At 51.4% G+C, this 14,437-nt stretch overlaps 2 protein-coding genes across 2 annotated transcripts in view; one reads left to right on the top strand and one right to left on the bottom strand.

The window, feature by feature from the left end:
* Sart3 (spliceosome associated factor 3, U4/U6 recycling protein) overlaps nt 1-6,539 on the bottom strand; it is a 29,818-nt gene extending 23,279 nt beyond the window's left edge. The window contains exon 1 of the mRNA XM_021646051.2: nt 5,510-6,539. Within this exon, the coding sequence (XP_021501726.1) occupies nt 5,510-5,824 (315 nt within the window). The 5' untranslated portion in view covers nt 5,825-6,539. The remainder of the gene's footprint in view (nt 1-5,509) is intronic.
* A 374-nt stretch (nt 6,540-6,913) lies between these two features.
* Iscu (iron-sulfur cluster assembly enzyme) lies at nt 6,914-12,423 on the top strand. Its single transcript, XM_021646060.2, has 5 exons — nt 6,914-7,071; nt 8,301-8,414; nt 9,128-9,238; nt 10,773-10,851; nt 11,962-12,423. The coding sequence occupies exons 1-5, from the start codon at nt 6,958-6,960 to the stop codon at nt 12,045-12,047; spliced, it is 504 nt and encodes a 167-aa protein (XP_021501735.1). The 5' UTR covers nt 6,914-6,957; the 3' UTR covers nt 12,048-12,423.
* The last annotated feature ends 2,014 nt before the right edge of the window (nt 12,424-14,437 follow it).

Here is a 14,437-nt window from a genome sequence, read left to right as displayed (position 1 = left end):
GACCATCTGACAGTATTCACAAGCGAGTGGGAAAAGCTGCCACTCAAGCAGCACAACCTGACGCTAAGTCACTTCAGTGGAAGATGCCAATACAGAGCACCTCTGTGAGTCAGGCCTGGTGCAATCCCGGTACTGCAAGGGCAGAAGTGGGAAGACTGAGTTCATGGCCAACCTTGGCTACTCTGAGAAATCCTGTTTCAAGGGGGGAAAATTACCAGGTATGGTGCTGCATGTCTTTAATCCCAGCACTCAGGCAGAGCCAGGAAAATTTCTGAGGCTAGCCTGATCTGCACAGTGAGTTCCAGGTCAGCAGTGAGAAGGAGGGAGGAGGAAACGAAGGGAAGGGGGGAAGGAAGGACAGACTAAACATTTCCTGAGGACATATGGGCAATAAACAGGAAGACTGAGCAAGTGCTCAACACCATCAGCCAGCAAGGACATGAACACTGAAACCAGTGTCATTCCACAGCAAGGCTGACAGATACACCAAAGCCTGGAAAAGGTGCCAGGAACCCAGACCACACAACCTGCTAGAGCTGTCCACAGGCAACACCTGAGCCTCAAAATACCCTCCACCCCATGCCAGCTGGCACCTGAGGGTCATGAAGCTTTCTTCCTGGCCCCCAAACTGCCAACAGCCAGTGCCCTTATGGTACAAACCAGAGTGGAGCACCCATATCCTGCCTACTACACAGCAAAGGGAAGGGACCGACGCAGGACTGTGCCAAGCATGTTCTTGAAATGGAAAGGTGGTTCTGAATCAGAAAACCAGTTAGTGTAATTTTCCACTTAGCAGATAAATGGAAAACAGCAACTTCACTGCAGAAAGGGCATCTGCTTAAACTGCCAAACCATGATTTAAAATTTTAATTAGCAATATAAGAAGAGAAAGACACAGGCTAGCCTGTGAGGCTCCCCCAGCGATCCCAGTGGACATGCACCCAGAACCATCTAAAGATGGTCCACCAATGTTTTCTGGTCAAACATGTAGGTAAGTCTACTGCTCCAACAGCCAAGGAAAAGAAATTAGTGACCTAACCTAACAGGAGGGAAGGTGACAACTCTACACACGCCACGGCGGCACAGTAAATCATGACTGACCTGCAAATCCTTAGAAACAAGGTGCAGAATCAGCAGTGTGCACAGATCAACTTTTCTATGAAGCTTCTAAAGTAGTGAAAGTCAAGAAAGGAAGCTTGCTTTCTCCCAGGGTGGGAGAGACAGAAGGGATCTGCTGCATGGACACTGTGTGCAGCTCTGCAAAATGAATCCTTCTGGAGATCTTCACACATATGAACATACATTACACTAAGATGTGCACATTTGGAAATGTTCCAGGTGGCAAATTTTAAAGGACAGAATCTGGAAATAGCATTTCAATACGCTGGCACCGCACAACCCAAACTGCAAAGTGCCAAGGAAGCCATCTCATGAGAGACACATGACCACAGGGTGGATGTCTGCAACACTCCTGAGATATTAAACACCTAAATCAACAAAGCTTATGTGCCAGGTGTGCTTATGTCCCTGGATCCCAGAACTGTGGTGGCACACACATTTAATCGCAACACTCAGGAGGCAGAGAGAGGAGGATCTCTGTGAGCTCCAGGACAGCCAAGGCTATTTTTGTGAGATCCTGCCTCAAAAAAAAGAGGGGAAAAATCTGTTAAAACAAAAAAAAATAACAAACAGTAATGCTAAGAAAGCAGACTGTTGAAATGGCAGAGGATGGAGGAGGAAAGAGCCAGGGGTCATAGATGGGGCAGCGCTAGTTCCACCTGCTGAAACCAACTACTGGCCCTTGAGTGTGGCCTGGTCCAAAGAACCGGACTCTGAGATTAAATCACCAACTGCTTTGTATCGAATCTCACAGAAAGATATTGATACAGAACATAAACAATGATTTAAAAGTGGGCTGGAGAGGTGGCTCAGAGGTTAAGAGCACTGGCTGCTCTTCCAGGGGACCTGGGCTTCGTTTCTAAGCCCCACATGGCAGCTTGCAATCATCTGTAATTACAGTTCTAGGGGATCCAAGCTTTTTCTGGCCTCCAAGAACATGCTTGTGAGGCCAGCATCTGGAGGCTAAGGCAAGAGGATCATCACCATCAGCCCACCCCATGATCTCATGATGGGCTGAATGCACTGGCCAGACTTGGGACCATGACTTAATCCCTGCAGGCTCTGCATCAGCACTGTGTTACAGAGCTGGGAAGACAGCACTCCCATGTGGGTCAGTGCAAATGTGACACAAGGCAAGAGCAATAGTGTGAGGTCACCAAGGACACAGTCCAGGTCCCCTACAGGGAGAAACACCACTACCACAGCACTGCCAGCAGAGCCCAGTCTGCATGTGCTGTGACCATGAACAGGAGGCCCTTGCTGCTTAGTGCCAGGGACGTCTGCACGCCCTTCCCATGAACACGTGTGATCGTAGTTCATGCCCTCAACCTGGCCCTGTCTAGAGTCCCCTAGGAAGAATCTTAATGTGGGATTTCTAGATCAGAGCAGCCTCAGGGTGTCTGCGATTGCACTAGGTGAGGTGGCACTGTGGGTGGCGCATTCCCTAGGCAGGGGAGTTCTGAAAGTTCTGAACTGTGTTGGCACTCACAGGCACGCACTCAAACATTCTCTCTGCACTTGACTGTCCACGTGACAGCTGCCTTGACTTCCTTGTAGTTGTGAGCTATAACCTGAAGTTGTGAGCAAATATAAACCCATTCCCCTAAGTTGCTTCTGTCAGGTGTTTACCAAAGCAACAATGAACAAAACTAAGACATCACACATAGGTGTGAGAAGCAACTCAGAACTGTCACTGAGTAGACAGGGTAGCTTCTGCTGTCAGCTTCTGACTCTGAAACAAGCAAGATACTTGGCTGGAGTGTGAACACACACTGTCAAAGCATGGCAGCATGTTCACACTGCAGTCACCTCAGGATACTAGGGTGGTGTGTGAACTCACACTGTGACAGCATGCATGTAAGGACCACCCAGGTGGCTCACTCATGAACAGGCATGAAGACCTGAGTGTGATCTCCACCACCCACCTAAAAAAGCCAGGCGCATGACATGCTCACAATCCCAGAGCAGGGGTTCAGGAACAGATGACCTCTAGTCTCCACATGACATGCACAGGCTCAGAGGTGGGGATTTGTACAGGGACACCTCCACTTCAAGGCGTGAGGGCAGAGCCATCTGTGTGCAGACAGATCTGCTTAGCTGAACCTCAACTGCAGGTTAAAAAGGTACTGCTTTAGTTAAGCACACTGACCCTAACCCCAACCTTAACCCTGACTACCTGGAGAGCCAGTCCTCATCAAATACTTGAAGATGGAGACTTGGGCTCAAAATGCTGCAAGGCCAATGAGAAAGTGCACACCACTGATACTGCCCAATACAGAAACTGCATGTCATTACATAACCTGAAGACATTTCATTAAGGGCAAGGACACAGACAATCTGCTTCCTGAATCCCTAGTATTTGCTCAATCAATGGCGGCTAAATGCCTAGAATCCAGCAGGTGAGAGGCTGATGCTGAGGGAGGACTGCCACAAGTTTGAGCTACAAAGACCTCTTGGGGCTGAAGAGATGGCTCAGCGGCTGCAAACAAGCCCAACAATATCACTTTGATCCCTCAGACAGTCACAGTGGAAGGAGAAAAGTGACTTCTATGCATCCCCAAGGCATGTGTGCACCTGTCTCAAGACAAAGTTAAGTGTAAGTTTTCAAAAAGCTCTTGTCCCTCAAAACAAGGACTCAGAACACTCATTACTAAAAGGTAGAAATGATAACCACCTGCCTGCTCCAAGACCTTTAACAATTACACATAACGGTAGGTAGGACCAGCCACATCACTTTGTAACTAGAGAAACATCAGTGCCACACATACAGGCAAGGTTAACTGAGTGGCCTGTGTGCATCACTTTACACCACTAGGGGCTGTACATCCAAAGTGGTATTTGGTCCACAGATAACCATGAGATCACAGCCCACTTGTGTGACTTCAGACAAACCACAGCATTTGCTCTGCGCCGTTTCCTCGTGAGAACAGGCTTCATCTCTTTTGGGCCCCACTCTACCAACTCCCTCCATATCATCTCCTTGTCCTATGAACTGGGGTGGTGTACCACATTTTTGTCTTTCTGGCACAGTGGTTTACAGCTGGGCTTGCCCAAGAGGAGGCACCAGCAGAAGTGTGTTGGGGAAAAACATCAGGTCTCAGACCAAGGGGCTCATCGGCTCTCAGGTGCTACATCCATGAGTTTCCCAAGTAAGCTAAGGCGCCCTTCACCCCTTCAGACCTGCTGTGGCTAGCTGCAAGCACCAAACCTGCACTCCTGGTTCCCCTGCCCACTCACACACAGTGGCCTGCTAGCACACAGGATTACAAAGGAATTATCACTAACAGATCAGGGACCACCTCACTACTATGTACCAGGCACTGGGGTCACAATTACTATGACAACTCAATTATGCAAGAGTCATGTGTTATGATTATGATAATCACATTTTGCAGGAATTATGGTTCCTAATCTACAGTAAAAGCTGTTAAAAAAAAATTCACTCAAGGACACACAAGTAGAAGAGCTATTACAGACTTCCAAAAGGAGGATGGCTCAGCAGTTAGGAACACTGGCTGCTCTTCCAGAAAACCCAGCTTTGAGAACCACAAGGCTGTTGCAGTTCCGGGAGACCCGAAGACCTCTTCTGGCCTCTGCTCAGACACACATGCGAGCAAAACACTCGCACAGGTAGGATAAAAGTAAGTGTGAGGTAGGGAGGCCTGAGTATGGTGGCCCTCGTCTAGCTGGGGCGGCAGAGGAAGACAGATCTCTGTGAGCTACAGGCCAACCTGGTCTACACAGTGAGAGACCCTGTCTCAAGCCCCGCCCCCCGCCCCCCCCCCCCCCCCACATACACACACAAGATTTCGGGCTTTAGCCGTCGACACAGAAGCTTCAACCTCTGCCTTTCTGTCACAGTCGCGGCCGTTTTTCCCTCCAACACCACATTTGACCAGTATTAGTATCCGTTAAGGAAAACAAATTCTCTTCCGGCTGTCATTTAAGAGTGGCAGTCCTGGGCCGATTGTTCAGCAGGCAAAGGCGCTTACTGCCACACCTGATGGCCAGAGTTCAACGCCCGGAACACACACGGTAAAAGACAGTAGCGTGCGCGCATACATACAAACACAAATTTAAAACGTAAAGAGAGTACAGGCCCTAGATTCAACTTAAAGGGATAACCAATTCAGTGCAGTGTTACCTCGGGCAAGAGGCCCCTCCAGGAGCCTCAGTTTCCCTCAGTAAACCGGCCTAACACCACTTCCCCAGCCGTGGGGAGAATTCCATGAAACACTACATTGGCAAAGCTCTGGGCACGCACCGCGCCCGGAGAGCGGGGAGACACGGTGACCGACGGCGCGCTGGCGACCTCAGCGGTCTCAATGGCTGAGGGGGCGGGGCGGGCCTGGGACCCGAGGGAAGGAGCCCGCTGCCCACCCCGACCCACCTGCTCCTCCAGCCGCTCGATCTCCAGCTGGTTCTTCTCCTCCTCCTCGTCGTACTCCCATTCGTCCTCCCCGGGGGAGCTCTCAGCGGAGGAAGCCATGGCGTCCTCCTCATCCCCGTCGCTCTCGCTCACGCCTTCCTGATGCAGGTCCCACCCTGGGCCCTTGGTCTTGGCCGCGTCCGCGGCCACAGCGCGGGACGGCACCTTCCTCCCCACGCTGGCTGCCTTCGCCTCATCCTCCTCTCCCTCGGCCTCGGGCCCGGCCTGGGGCTCAACCTCCGGCTCGGACGCCGAGGATGCGGCCGCCGTCGCCATCTTGCGGAGCCTGCGACTCTCGGGTCTTCCCTCTCCCGCCGAAGCCGGGCGAGCATCGGGCTGTCCGTGGCGTCCGCCTGATCAAAACTCCACTTAGTCACCACCAGAAGCGGCACGGAGGGCCTCAGAACGAAAAAAAGAAGTAGAACACCCACCGCTGATATTCTCTTTACACTCCTCAAAAAGCCACTATCAGAAAGAAAAGGCTCATCGGCGTAAGGCGTGTTCCGTTACAACCTCGGACAGGAGTTGGGTCTTTGAACCGGAAGTGGTGTCACAGCGGAAGTCACGTGTGTGATGGCTGTAGTTACGGCTGCGACGCCATCTTGAGAAGGTCAAAGTCATTCTCGGCCTAAACGCCTTCTACCAGGCTCAGTCCGCTCTAGTGCGTGGTCGTTTCCCAGCAGCCGAGCCTCAGGTGAAGACCAAAGTCCAGTTCTTCGGCGATCGACTATGAGAAGAGCCTCTCTCCCGAGGAACAAAGCTCCCTCCCCATTTTTAACAGTCCCTAAACACGTGAATGTTGTGACCTCACAGCCAGTGTTGCTAACTAGAATGTGGTTTAGGAATGCCGTGCGTTGTCCTAAGTCGAGGCGTGCTGTTTCCTCTCTATACGTCTCGTCCCTGAGGTAGGAAAGCATCGGCGTTTCTCCGCCCACTGTCTTTCTCCTTCATTCACAAGGTGAAAGAGGCAGGAATCGAGTCGGCTTTGCTTTCCTCGGGACCCCCGGGATTCTGTACTGACACCTAGTGTACACTCAACATGCATTTGCTCCACGGAGGAAACGGCTGAATTAGTAAGGGGGAGGGGACCCTACAAGCACAGCGAGGAGTCTCACAGGGACTTAAGCTAGTTCGAATCCCAAATACGCCTGAGCCCTTGGGCAAGTCAGGGCCCGCCCCCCGGGCGCCTGAGCACCCACACCCTTCGCGGCACCCCGACAAACGTCCCCTCCGCTTCAGACCTTCCCGCTCTGCGCCCCGACCCCGCCCCCGGGCGTGGTCAAAGCGACCGGCCAAATCGCGAGCGCGCGCTGGGAAGGGGAGAGCTTGGGCGCAAAGCTGCGGTGACGTCAGGCGAGCGCGACCTTCCTTCGGCGTCGCAGAGGTCGACGCGGGTGCTAGCCGGCAAGATGGCGGCGGCTGGAGCGGGCCGTCTGAGGCGGGCGGCGTCCGCGCTGCTGCTCCGGAGCCCGCGCCTGCCCGCCCGGGAGCTGTCGGCTCCAGCCCGGCTCTACCACAAGAAGGTATGGGCGGGCGAGGGGGTGCGCGAACCATCGAGGGGACCTGCAGCCGGTGCACAGATAACAACCACCGAGGACCCCGCGGCAACCCCAGCCCCGCTGCGGCCGTCACTTGGAGTGTCCCAACTCTGACAACCCAAAAGGGAGGGTCCTGGTATGTCATGCCGGGGGTCAAGGGACAGCACACACACATTCCTGAGTACACTCTGCAGCACCAGCTAGGCCTTTGAATTTGCCTAGTTGGCCTTTGAGCAAGTCACTGGCCCTCGCCTAACCTTTTCTCTCATATCTGAAAGGAGTCTTCGGCTGGAGCCCTCGGTCCAACAAATAGAAACCACTTATGACGATTTATTGTTTTAGGAGCCAAGCACCTAACCAACATAAAACTTCTTGGTTATTTTCAGGGAACAGAAAGTATAGAAGGGTAGTTTGCGGGCCCCTGCGTTCTAGGGACGTAGAGTACTCTTGACTTGAGACTCACTTGGAAAAACAAAAGACTACCACAGCTGAACCAGACACCGAAAGTCCCGGTTAGCTGTTGCGCTGTGGGGCGTCAGGCCTCAAAATCTGCAGATGAGTGTGCCTCCTGTTAACTAGCAAAACATAAAAAAACAGAAAAACAACAACAAAACCCTCGAGGTTATTAAATGTTAGTGTGGCCCTGACATTAATAGCTGTTTGTTCTGTTCTGGCTCATGTGCTTTTGCCCAAGGCCTTCAACTCCGAAAAGGAAGCGTGTTTTGTTGACATTACCAGCTACAGGAACGTGGACGGGCTGGCAGTCTTATGGCACCAGGGGGCGCTCCTGCACCAGGGTGACGCTGTGTTGATGTTTACAATCACGAATGACTCATTCCCCAAAAGGCTAATCTCTGACAGTCACCTTGAAACTTCTGAGGAAATCTTCCATTTGCAGCCAGTTTTATTCCTGGGGTTTTTTAATGCATATTTCTCTTATGAAAGTGATTTTTGTTGGGAAAAACAGAAGTGGTGTGTGAGCCCAAATCTGGTAACAGTTTGTAAGTCAAGTGGTTGGTTGTGTTTGAAAACCCTTTGAAACCAAGGTGTGGCTGAGTTTTTGCCAGTATCTCGGACACTATCTCCAATAGGAAGGTCATCGGGAAGGAGATGAAAAGAATTTGGCTCACACGTTCTCTCCTCCCATTCCGATTGCTGATCTGACGAAGGGAAATAGTAAAGCCATCACGATTTCTGATACTCTGTCATTTCAGGTTGTGGATCATTATGAGAATCCCAGGAATGTGGGGTCCCTGGACAAGACATCTAAAAATGTTGGAACCGGATTGGTGGGTGCTCCGGCATGTGGTGACGTCATGAAGTTGCAGGTACCAGCTGAATGATAGCGATCACCACCTGTACAAGGCACCTGTACCTGTCTTGTCTGCCTATTCCTGTAAGGTGGGATGAGTGGCTGTCATGGACGGTGAGGGTGGAGACTCAGGTCTTGTTCTGAGACAGATAACCTCATTTTTCCCCTTCACTACATCAGCATAGATCCTGCTTTCCATAAAGTGAAAGGCTTTGTGAATGTTACTGACCAAATGAAGACTTCCAAGGATCTCTCCACAAAAAGGAAGGACCGGGAGGTTGTGGGCTGTAACTCAGTAAGCCATAGCTTTAGCTCAGTTTTCTTAATGGCAAGTAAGAAGGATACACTGATCTATCAGTGCCCAATGGAAAGGGATCAGTAGAGACCTTGATTAAAGGCTCTTCCAGGGACTAAGGAGGCTGATAGTAGCAGCAGCTGTAAATAGACTTCTGCAAATAGGCATTCATATACAGCAGGCTAGGTCTGAAAACAGAACCAGGTGGGGTGAAAGGCCCCCTGCTCCTCTCCAGCTGGCCTGTGTGGACTGCAAGTTTCACTGTCTGTCACTGAGCACTTGAAAACAAAACACAGTGATGGACGTCATAGATCTGGTGTGAACAGCAAGCCAGGGCTCATGAGCAGTGCCCATTGTGGGCCTCCACAAGCTAGGATCTTGAATTCCAAGTGTCAAGGTGTAGAATCACCTCTTAGCTCCTGTTTCTTTTGCAGATCCAGGTGGACGAAAAGGGGAAGATTGTGGATGCCAGATTTAAAACATTTGGCTGTGGCTCTGCCATTGCCTCCAGCTCCTTAGCCACGGAATGGGTGAAGGGGAAAACGGTAAGAGTGGTCACAAACTGCATAGAAGTACTTAATCCCAGCACTCAGAAGGCAGAGGCACAAGGATCTCTGTTGAGTTCTAGGTCAGCATGGTATACATAATGAGACCTGTCTCAAAATTGTAGAATTAAATCAGAGTTTCCTGCAACCCTGGCTCTGGGAGAGTCCAGCCATAAGTCACAAAGCAAAAAGCAGGAAGATGAAGATGGTAAGTTCAAAACCAGCCTAGAGCACCAAGCAGAAACTTGCGCACACACACAAAAAAGTCATTTTTCTAAAGTTTAATTTCTCTTTCTACCCAAGTACTGGTTATATTGTGAGTTATGGGCCTTTTTGTTAATTATTGTTACTATTGGTTGTCAGTCAAATAGAAGAGGATCATTACCAGTCCCCCCCAATAGCAGAACTGAAAGAAAATCTTGGGTTGTCCCTTATGTCTCTAAGGTCACTGAGGTTTCCTGGGAGTTGCTGTGTAGTGGTTACTGTTTATTTCCTCCCACCTACTGCTTAAAGGAGTCCAGAAAGACACACACATACTGTTGGTAAAAGTAGCTTGTATCGAAAGGGATTTCAAAGTCAAAATCCCCACAAGGGTGAGAACCGAGTAAGCAGTATCCAGGTGGTTGGCCAGGGCCCCTTGAGAGAGATCAGGAAAGGACTGTGGCCTTCTCTGCCCGAGCTCTCCCCAGCAGCTACCGCAGAGGGTCTGAAGAGCTGAGGCTGCTGAGAAACCACCCCCACCAGCCTAGTAGGCAGCACATGGCACCCAGGCCTGGAATCCCAGCTCTTAGGAGGAAGAGACAGGAGGACTGGGACATGATGGTCCCCCTCAGCTTCCCAGCCATTTAAAGACTACCCAGACCACATGAGACTTTGTCTTAAGGCAGTGTGCTCACCCTTTGCACCCTCACAGGACCCAGTTCAGGAAGTTCAGTCATGGATTGGCATGCTTGCATTGCCAGCCAGCATTCTAGCAGAGCCTTTTGCTAGCCTCATGACACCTGCTCCAGGCATTCTGGCTATAGAGCTCCTGGAGGCCCAGGCCTGCTTGTTCTGAAAGAAAATGGCTCAAAGGAAATTAGTTAAAAACCAGCCTCAGGAAAAGGGAAGTGGAACTGGACACATGCTCTCTGGACCTGACAGAGGGCTCTGGGCCATGATCAGGAAGCCTCCTATCTGAGGGAGGCTGGCTTTCCTTAATGTGCAGGCCATTCCTCTCTGGCCCTCGTCATCTCTCAGAGCCCTGAGACCCCAGGCATCCTCAGGCAGAGGCTGCACAGTAGCCTAGGCAGTGCCTGCCTTACAGTACACAGGGTATCTTATTCTTGTTCACCCAGCCAGGCAGCATGAGTGTGCGCCACCCACTGGAGATCCCTTGGTACACAGTGGCAGTCCTGCCCAAGAATTGCTTTGAATTACTAAGCAGAAGTTACCCCTGACAGCCTGTCGTGAGGTGTGTTGGCCTTCCCTTTTCACTGCCTACCCTTAGCATGACAACATTCACTAAAACTCTCTTTTTTCCCCTTCACTTCAGGTAGAGGAAGCCTTGACCATCAAAAACACAGACATCGCCAAAGAGCTCTGCCTTCCACCCGTGAAACTGCACTGCTCCAGTGAGTGTCCCGCATGCCAGGCAGCTTGGTAGTCATGAATTCCCTGTCAGGAGCCCACTCTGAGACCCCAGAGAACATCGGCCATGTTAACCTTTGGGAAGTTGGAGTCTGTGTTCTCACAGCCCAGAGCTCTAGGAAGGCAGGCTCAGAGGTCTTGTGCCTTGGAGCCACAGTGAACACCTAGAAACATTCCAGCAGGAGCCCCTCAGAGATGAGGACGTGAGGCTTGGGGAAAGGCAGTAGGAGGGCCAGAGGTAAGCCAGGGTCTCTGTTCAGAATCTGTGCTGTTCCCACCACACCGGCAGGACAGCTGGCGGGAGACAGCTTTTCCACACCCTGCCCACTGCACTTTCTCAACCCCACTCTCTGTGCTATCTCAGTCTGTCTGCAGTGCCTGAGGCCACTGTGTAACACCCACTGTACTGCCCTGTGAGAGAGGCCCTGCACCTCAGAGCTTGCATTCAGATCTGATGCCTCCCCAGAGAGCAGGAAGGAGGGTGTCACCCTAACACACTACTGAGGCTTTCTGCCACGCTCAGCTTCTACTCCCCATAGCCTCACTGTCGGTACCCACCCTCAGTAACAGCCTTCCAGTGTGAGGCTGCAGGAGGACGTGTACAGAGCAGCTGCCATGAGCAGCTCCCCTTGGCACCTGCAACCGCCAGCCACACCTGATCCCTGTGCTGTCTTTGCTGGGTGATAGGTGCTTTCTGCAAATGCCCTCACTGCCCCCTCCAGGAAGGCATGGCCGTCCCAGTCTGTGTGCCCACCTTGGGCACTCTTGGGCCTTCCCAGCTCTAGCCCCCTCCAGCTAAAAAGATTCTCTTTCTTAAGACCACTCTCAGGCCAGGGAGGCAACGCAGGGGCAAAGCTTGCCACCAAGCCTCTAAACCCACTCCCCAGAGTTGTCCTTTGACCACCATATATGCCAGGGCGCATGCACCCACTCACTTACATATACAAACACATACATACATATTCTAAGTAGATACGCATTTATAAAAATGTGCAAATATGCAATGCTGTGTGTATATAAGTGTGTAAAGTGTAATAAAGACCACCTCTCCAGTATCTAGAAATTGAAGCTATCTACCCTTCCATGCCTTCCAGTGCTGGCGGAAGATGCCATCAAGGCTGCCCTGGCTGATTACAAACTGAAACAAGAGTCTAAGAAGGAAGAGCCAGAGAAGCAGTGAACCCTTAAGAAGCTCCAGCTGGTCACAGCAGCCACTTCCTGCCTCCCTAGCACATCCAAGAAGCTATGAGAAACGCACACTATTCGCCATTTGCACTGTGGCTCTGATGCAAGCAAAACACCATTGATTCCACCTAATCCCATGTTCCTTTCAGCTTGCTTGTGTCCTTAGTGCAATTAATGTCTTGATTTATTTTGTGGCCTGGGACTGAAATCAGCACCGAAGTCTTAAGCTTTGGAGAGTGACAGCGAGTTGTCCCTAACCTGTGGGAAAGAGTGCCAGCAGAATGCCTTGTTCTGGTTATTTGATAGAATTTATTACTGTATATTTAACAGATCTGCATATATATTAATAATAAGAGAATGTAAGACGATGATTTTCTCTAGTGAGCCTGTCTCTTGATTCACCCCTAGTACAGCCCAGAGCCCCTTGGGGTTCCCAAAGGCCAGGCAGCGATGGGTGACACCACACACCAGGCGCAAGAGCCACTTAGGTGCTTTTGAAAGGTAGAGGGAATGGCCGTGCTCTTCATTGCTCTGTGTGAAATGCGGTCGCTTCAGGGTTCCTGCAGTTACTCCACTGCTCTGTGAAAGTCAGAAACTAACCCAAGAGGCTGGCGGAGGCGCCTAACTGGCCAAGCAGGAAAAGAGCCTCAGGATGAGATTAAACTGTTGCACTCAAGGCCAGGGCTCCAGCCTCATTCTGGCCGCACAGGCTGTATGTGGTGGACAGTGAGCTAAAGCAGAATGAGGGAACTCAGTTCTCTGCCCAGTGAGAGCTTGCCTCCCTCAGGTTTCACTGGACCGAGTACATGAACTAGGCCTCAGTTTGTTAAATACGGGTGTCTCACTGCTTGTGGTGGCACCTGCCTGGAAACCCAGCACTTGACAGGATGAGGAGGGCAGCCTGGGCTACCTTGACCCTGTCTGCAAACACTCCCTGACTTGGGCGTGGGTAGCAGCTGCTCCTGCCCTGAGCTGCCCAGTTGTGTGAACTTCAAAAACAAGGTTTTTTTCTGGGTAGCTTTTTTTGTCCAGGCATACACAGGCTGACTCTTAAATCATCCTTTATTTTAAAACATTCTGGGTTCTGGTGAAGGGCTCCGAACTTCAAAAGCCACTTCCTTTACTGTCTGGAGACCGCAGGCCAGAGCCCATCAGAATCTCAAATTAGCCCCTGGAGGAGCCATGTCAAATTGTCCTGCAGGGCGTGTCAAGCTGGGTAATTCAGCCACGGTTCCCCACCCCTATTTGTGATTTTAAAATGAGACACTTTGGTCCCAGTTGACATCTGAATTCCACACATCAGAAGTCCACTCGGCCTAACCCTGAGAATGTGTGCAGCCCACACAGTTCCAATTCTGTAACTTCCTATAAACTTACTCTGCAGGCAGGCTGCCTTTGGGCCACATCAGTGCTGTGTGTACCCCTCACAGAGCCCAAGTAAAGGGGCTTGTCACTGTCACCATGTGTGTCTCAGAACTCTGAAGTAACTCCTCAGTGTCCTAAGTGTGATTACAGGCATGGGTCACATGATAGGTTTCGAAAGACAAGGTACCTTGAATTTTCCAGTCCTTTGCTGGCTGCACCTTTGAACACATCAGCTGGCCTGGGCTGAGCTGCTCAAGCCTGTGCCCTGCCCTTCCTGATGGATCACTGTGGCTCTGTCAGAGCCTTCACCTTGAACCCCTCATGAAGACGCACGTGCCCTCACTTGTGAGGAGTTTGTCAGCCAGGGCATAGCCATTGTGTGGCTGATGCTTCAGCCCCTCTACACACGGGGCACTGCAGCTAGGAGCTCAATAGAGAAAAATCTGAAGTGCTGGGAATTTAACAACAAAAAGGTGAAGGGACAGGTCCTAGGTCAAGGCCCCTCCAGTCAGGAGCCAGCACAGGCAGGACCTCAGCTGTTAACTCCCATGAACACTGGCATCATTCACTCTTGCCACCACTGCTCATCGCAACCGCCATTCCCGTGACAACCCTTGCGAGTTTAGCCTTTAGAAGAGTGTGATCTCAGTTTCCAGCCTTGGGTAGTGCTGGCCTGGAGCTACACGGCACTCCACAGTGCTGCACAGTGTCCCAGCACTACACGGTGATCCACCGCTGCACGTTACTGCACAGCACGCAGCAACACACCTGTAACTTCTGTCACGCGGAGCTTGATGGCCGAGTTTGCTCCACCCCAGTTGCCTTGCCACTGACCTGAATCCCACCCCCACCCCCACCCTGCTGTCTTTGGAAAGTCTTCTAGTCACCTCCACCCCTGGCCTCACTTCATGGAAACCTAACTCCCGGGAGTCCCCAAGGGGAGGAACACCCTTACTGCCCTGGAGCTGCTGATGCAGAGAGGTTTCTGGACCCTCCCATGCTGCCCTGTGGCCTCTGACA

Source organism: Meriones unguiculatus, chromosome 4 (genome assembly GCF_030254825.1).
Source record: "Meriones unguiculatus strain TT.TT164.6M chromosome 4, Bangor_MerUng_6.1, whole genome shotgun sequence".
Taxonomy (NCBI): Eukaryota; Metazoa; Chordata; class Mammalia; order Rodentia; family Muridae; genus Meriones; species Meriones unguiculatus.
This window is presented reverse-complemented; position numbering and strand designations above follow the sequence as displayed.

What these genes read in the sequence shown, in the direction of transcription:
- Iscu (XM_021646060.2), top strand. Translation starts at nt 6,958, where the DNA reads ATGGCGGCGGCTGGAGCGGGCCGTCTGAGGCGGGCGGCGTCCGCGCTG. An exon ending in CCCGGCTCTACCACAAGAAG is followed by an intron (nt 7,072 to 8,300) that starts GTATGGGCGGGC and finishes CTGTCATTTCAG; the next exon opens with GTTGTGGATCATTATGAGAA. An exon ending in GTGACGTCATGAAGTTGCAG is followed by an intron (nt 8,415 to 9,127) that starts GTACCAGCTGAA and finishes TTTCTTTTGCAG; the next exon opens with ATCCAGGTGGACGAAAAGGG.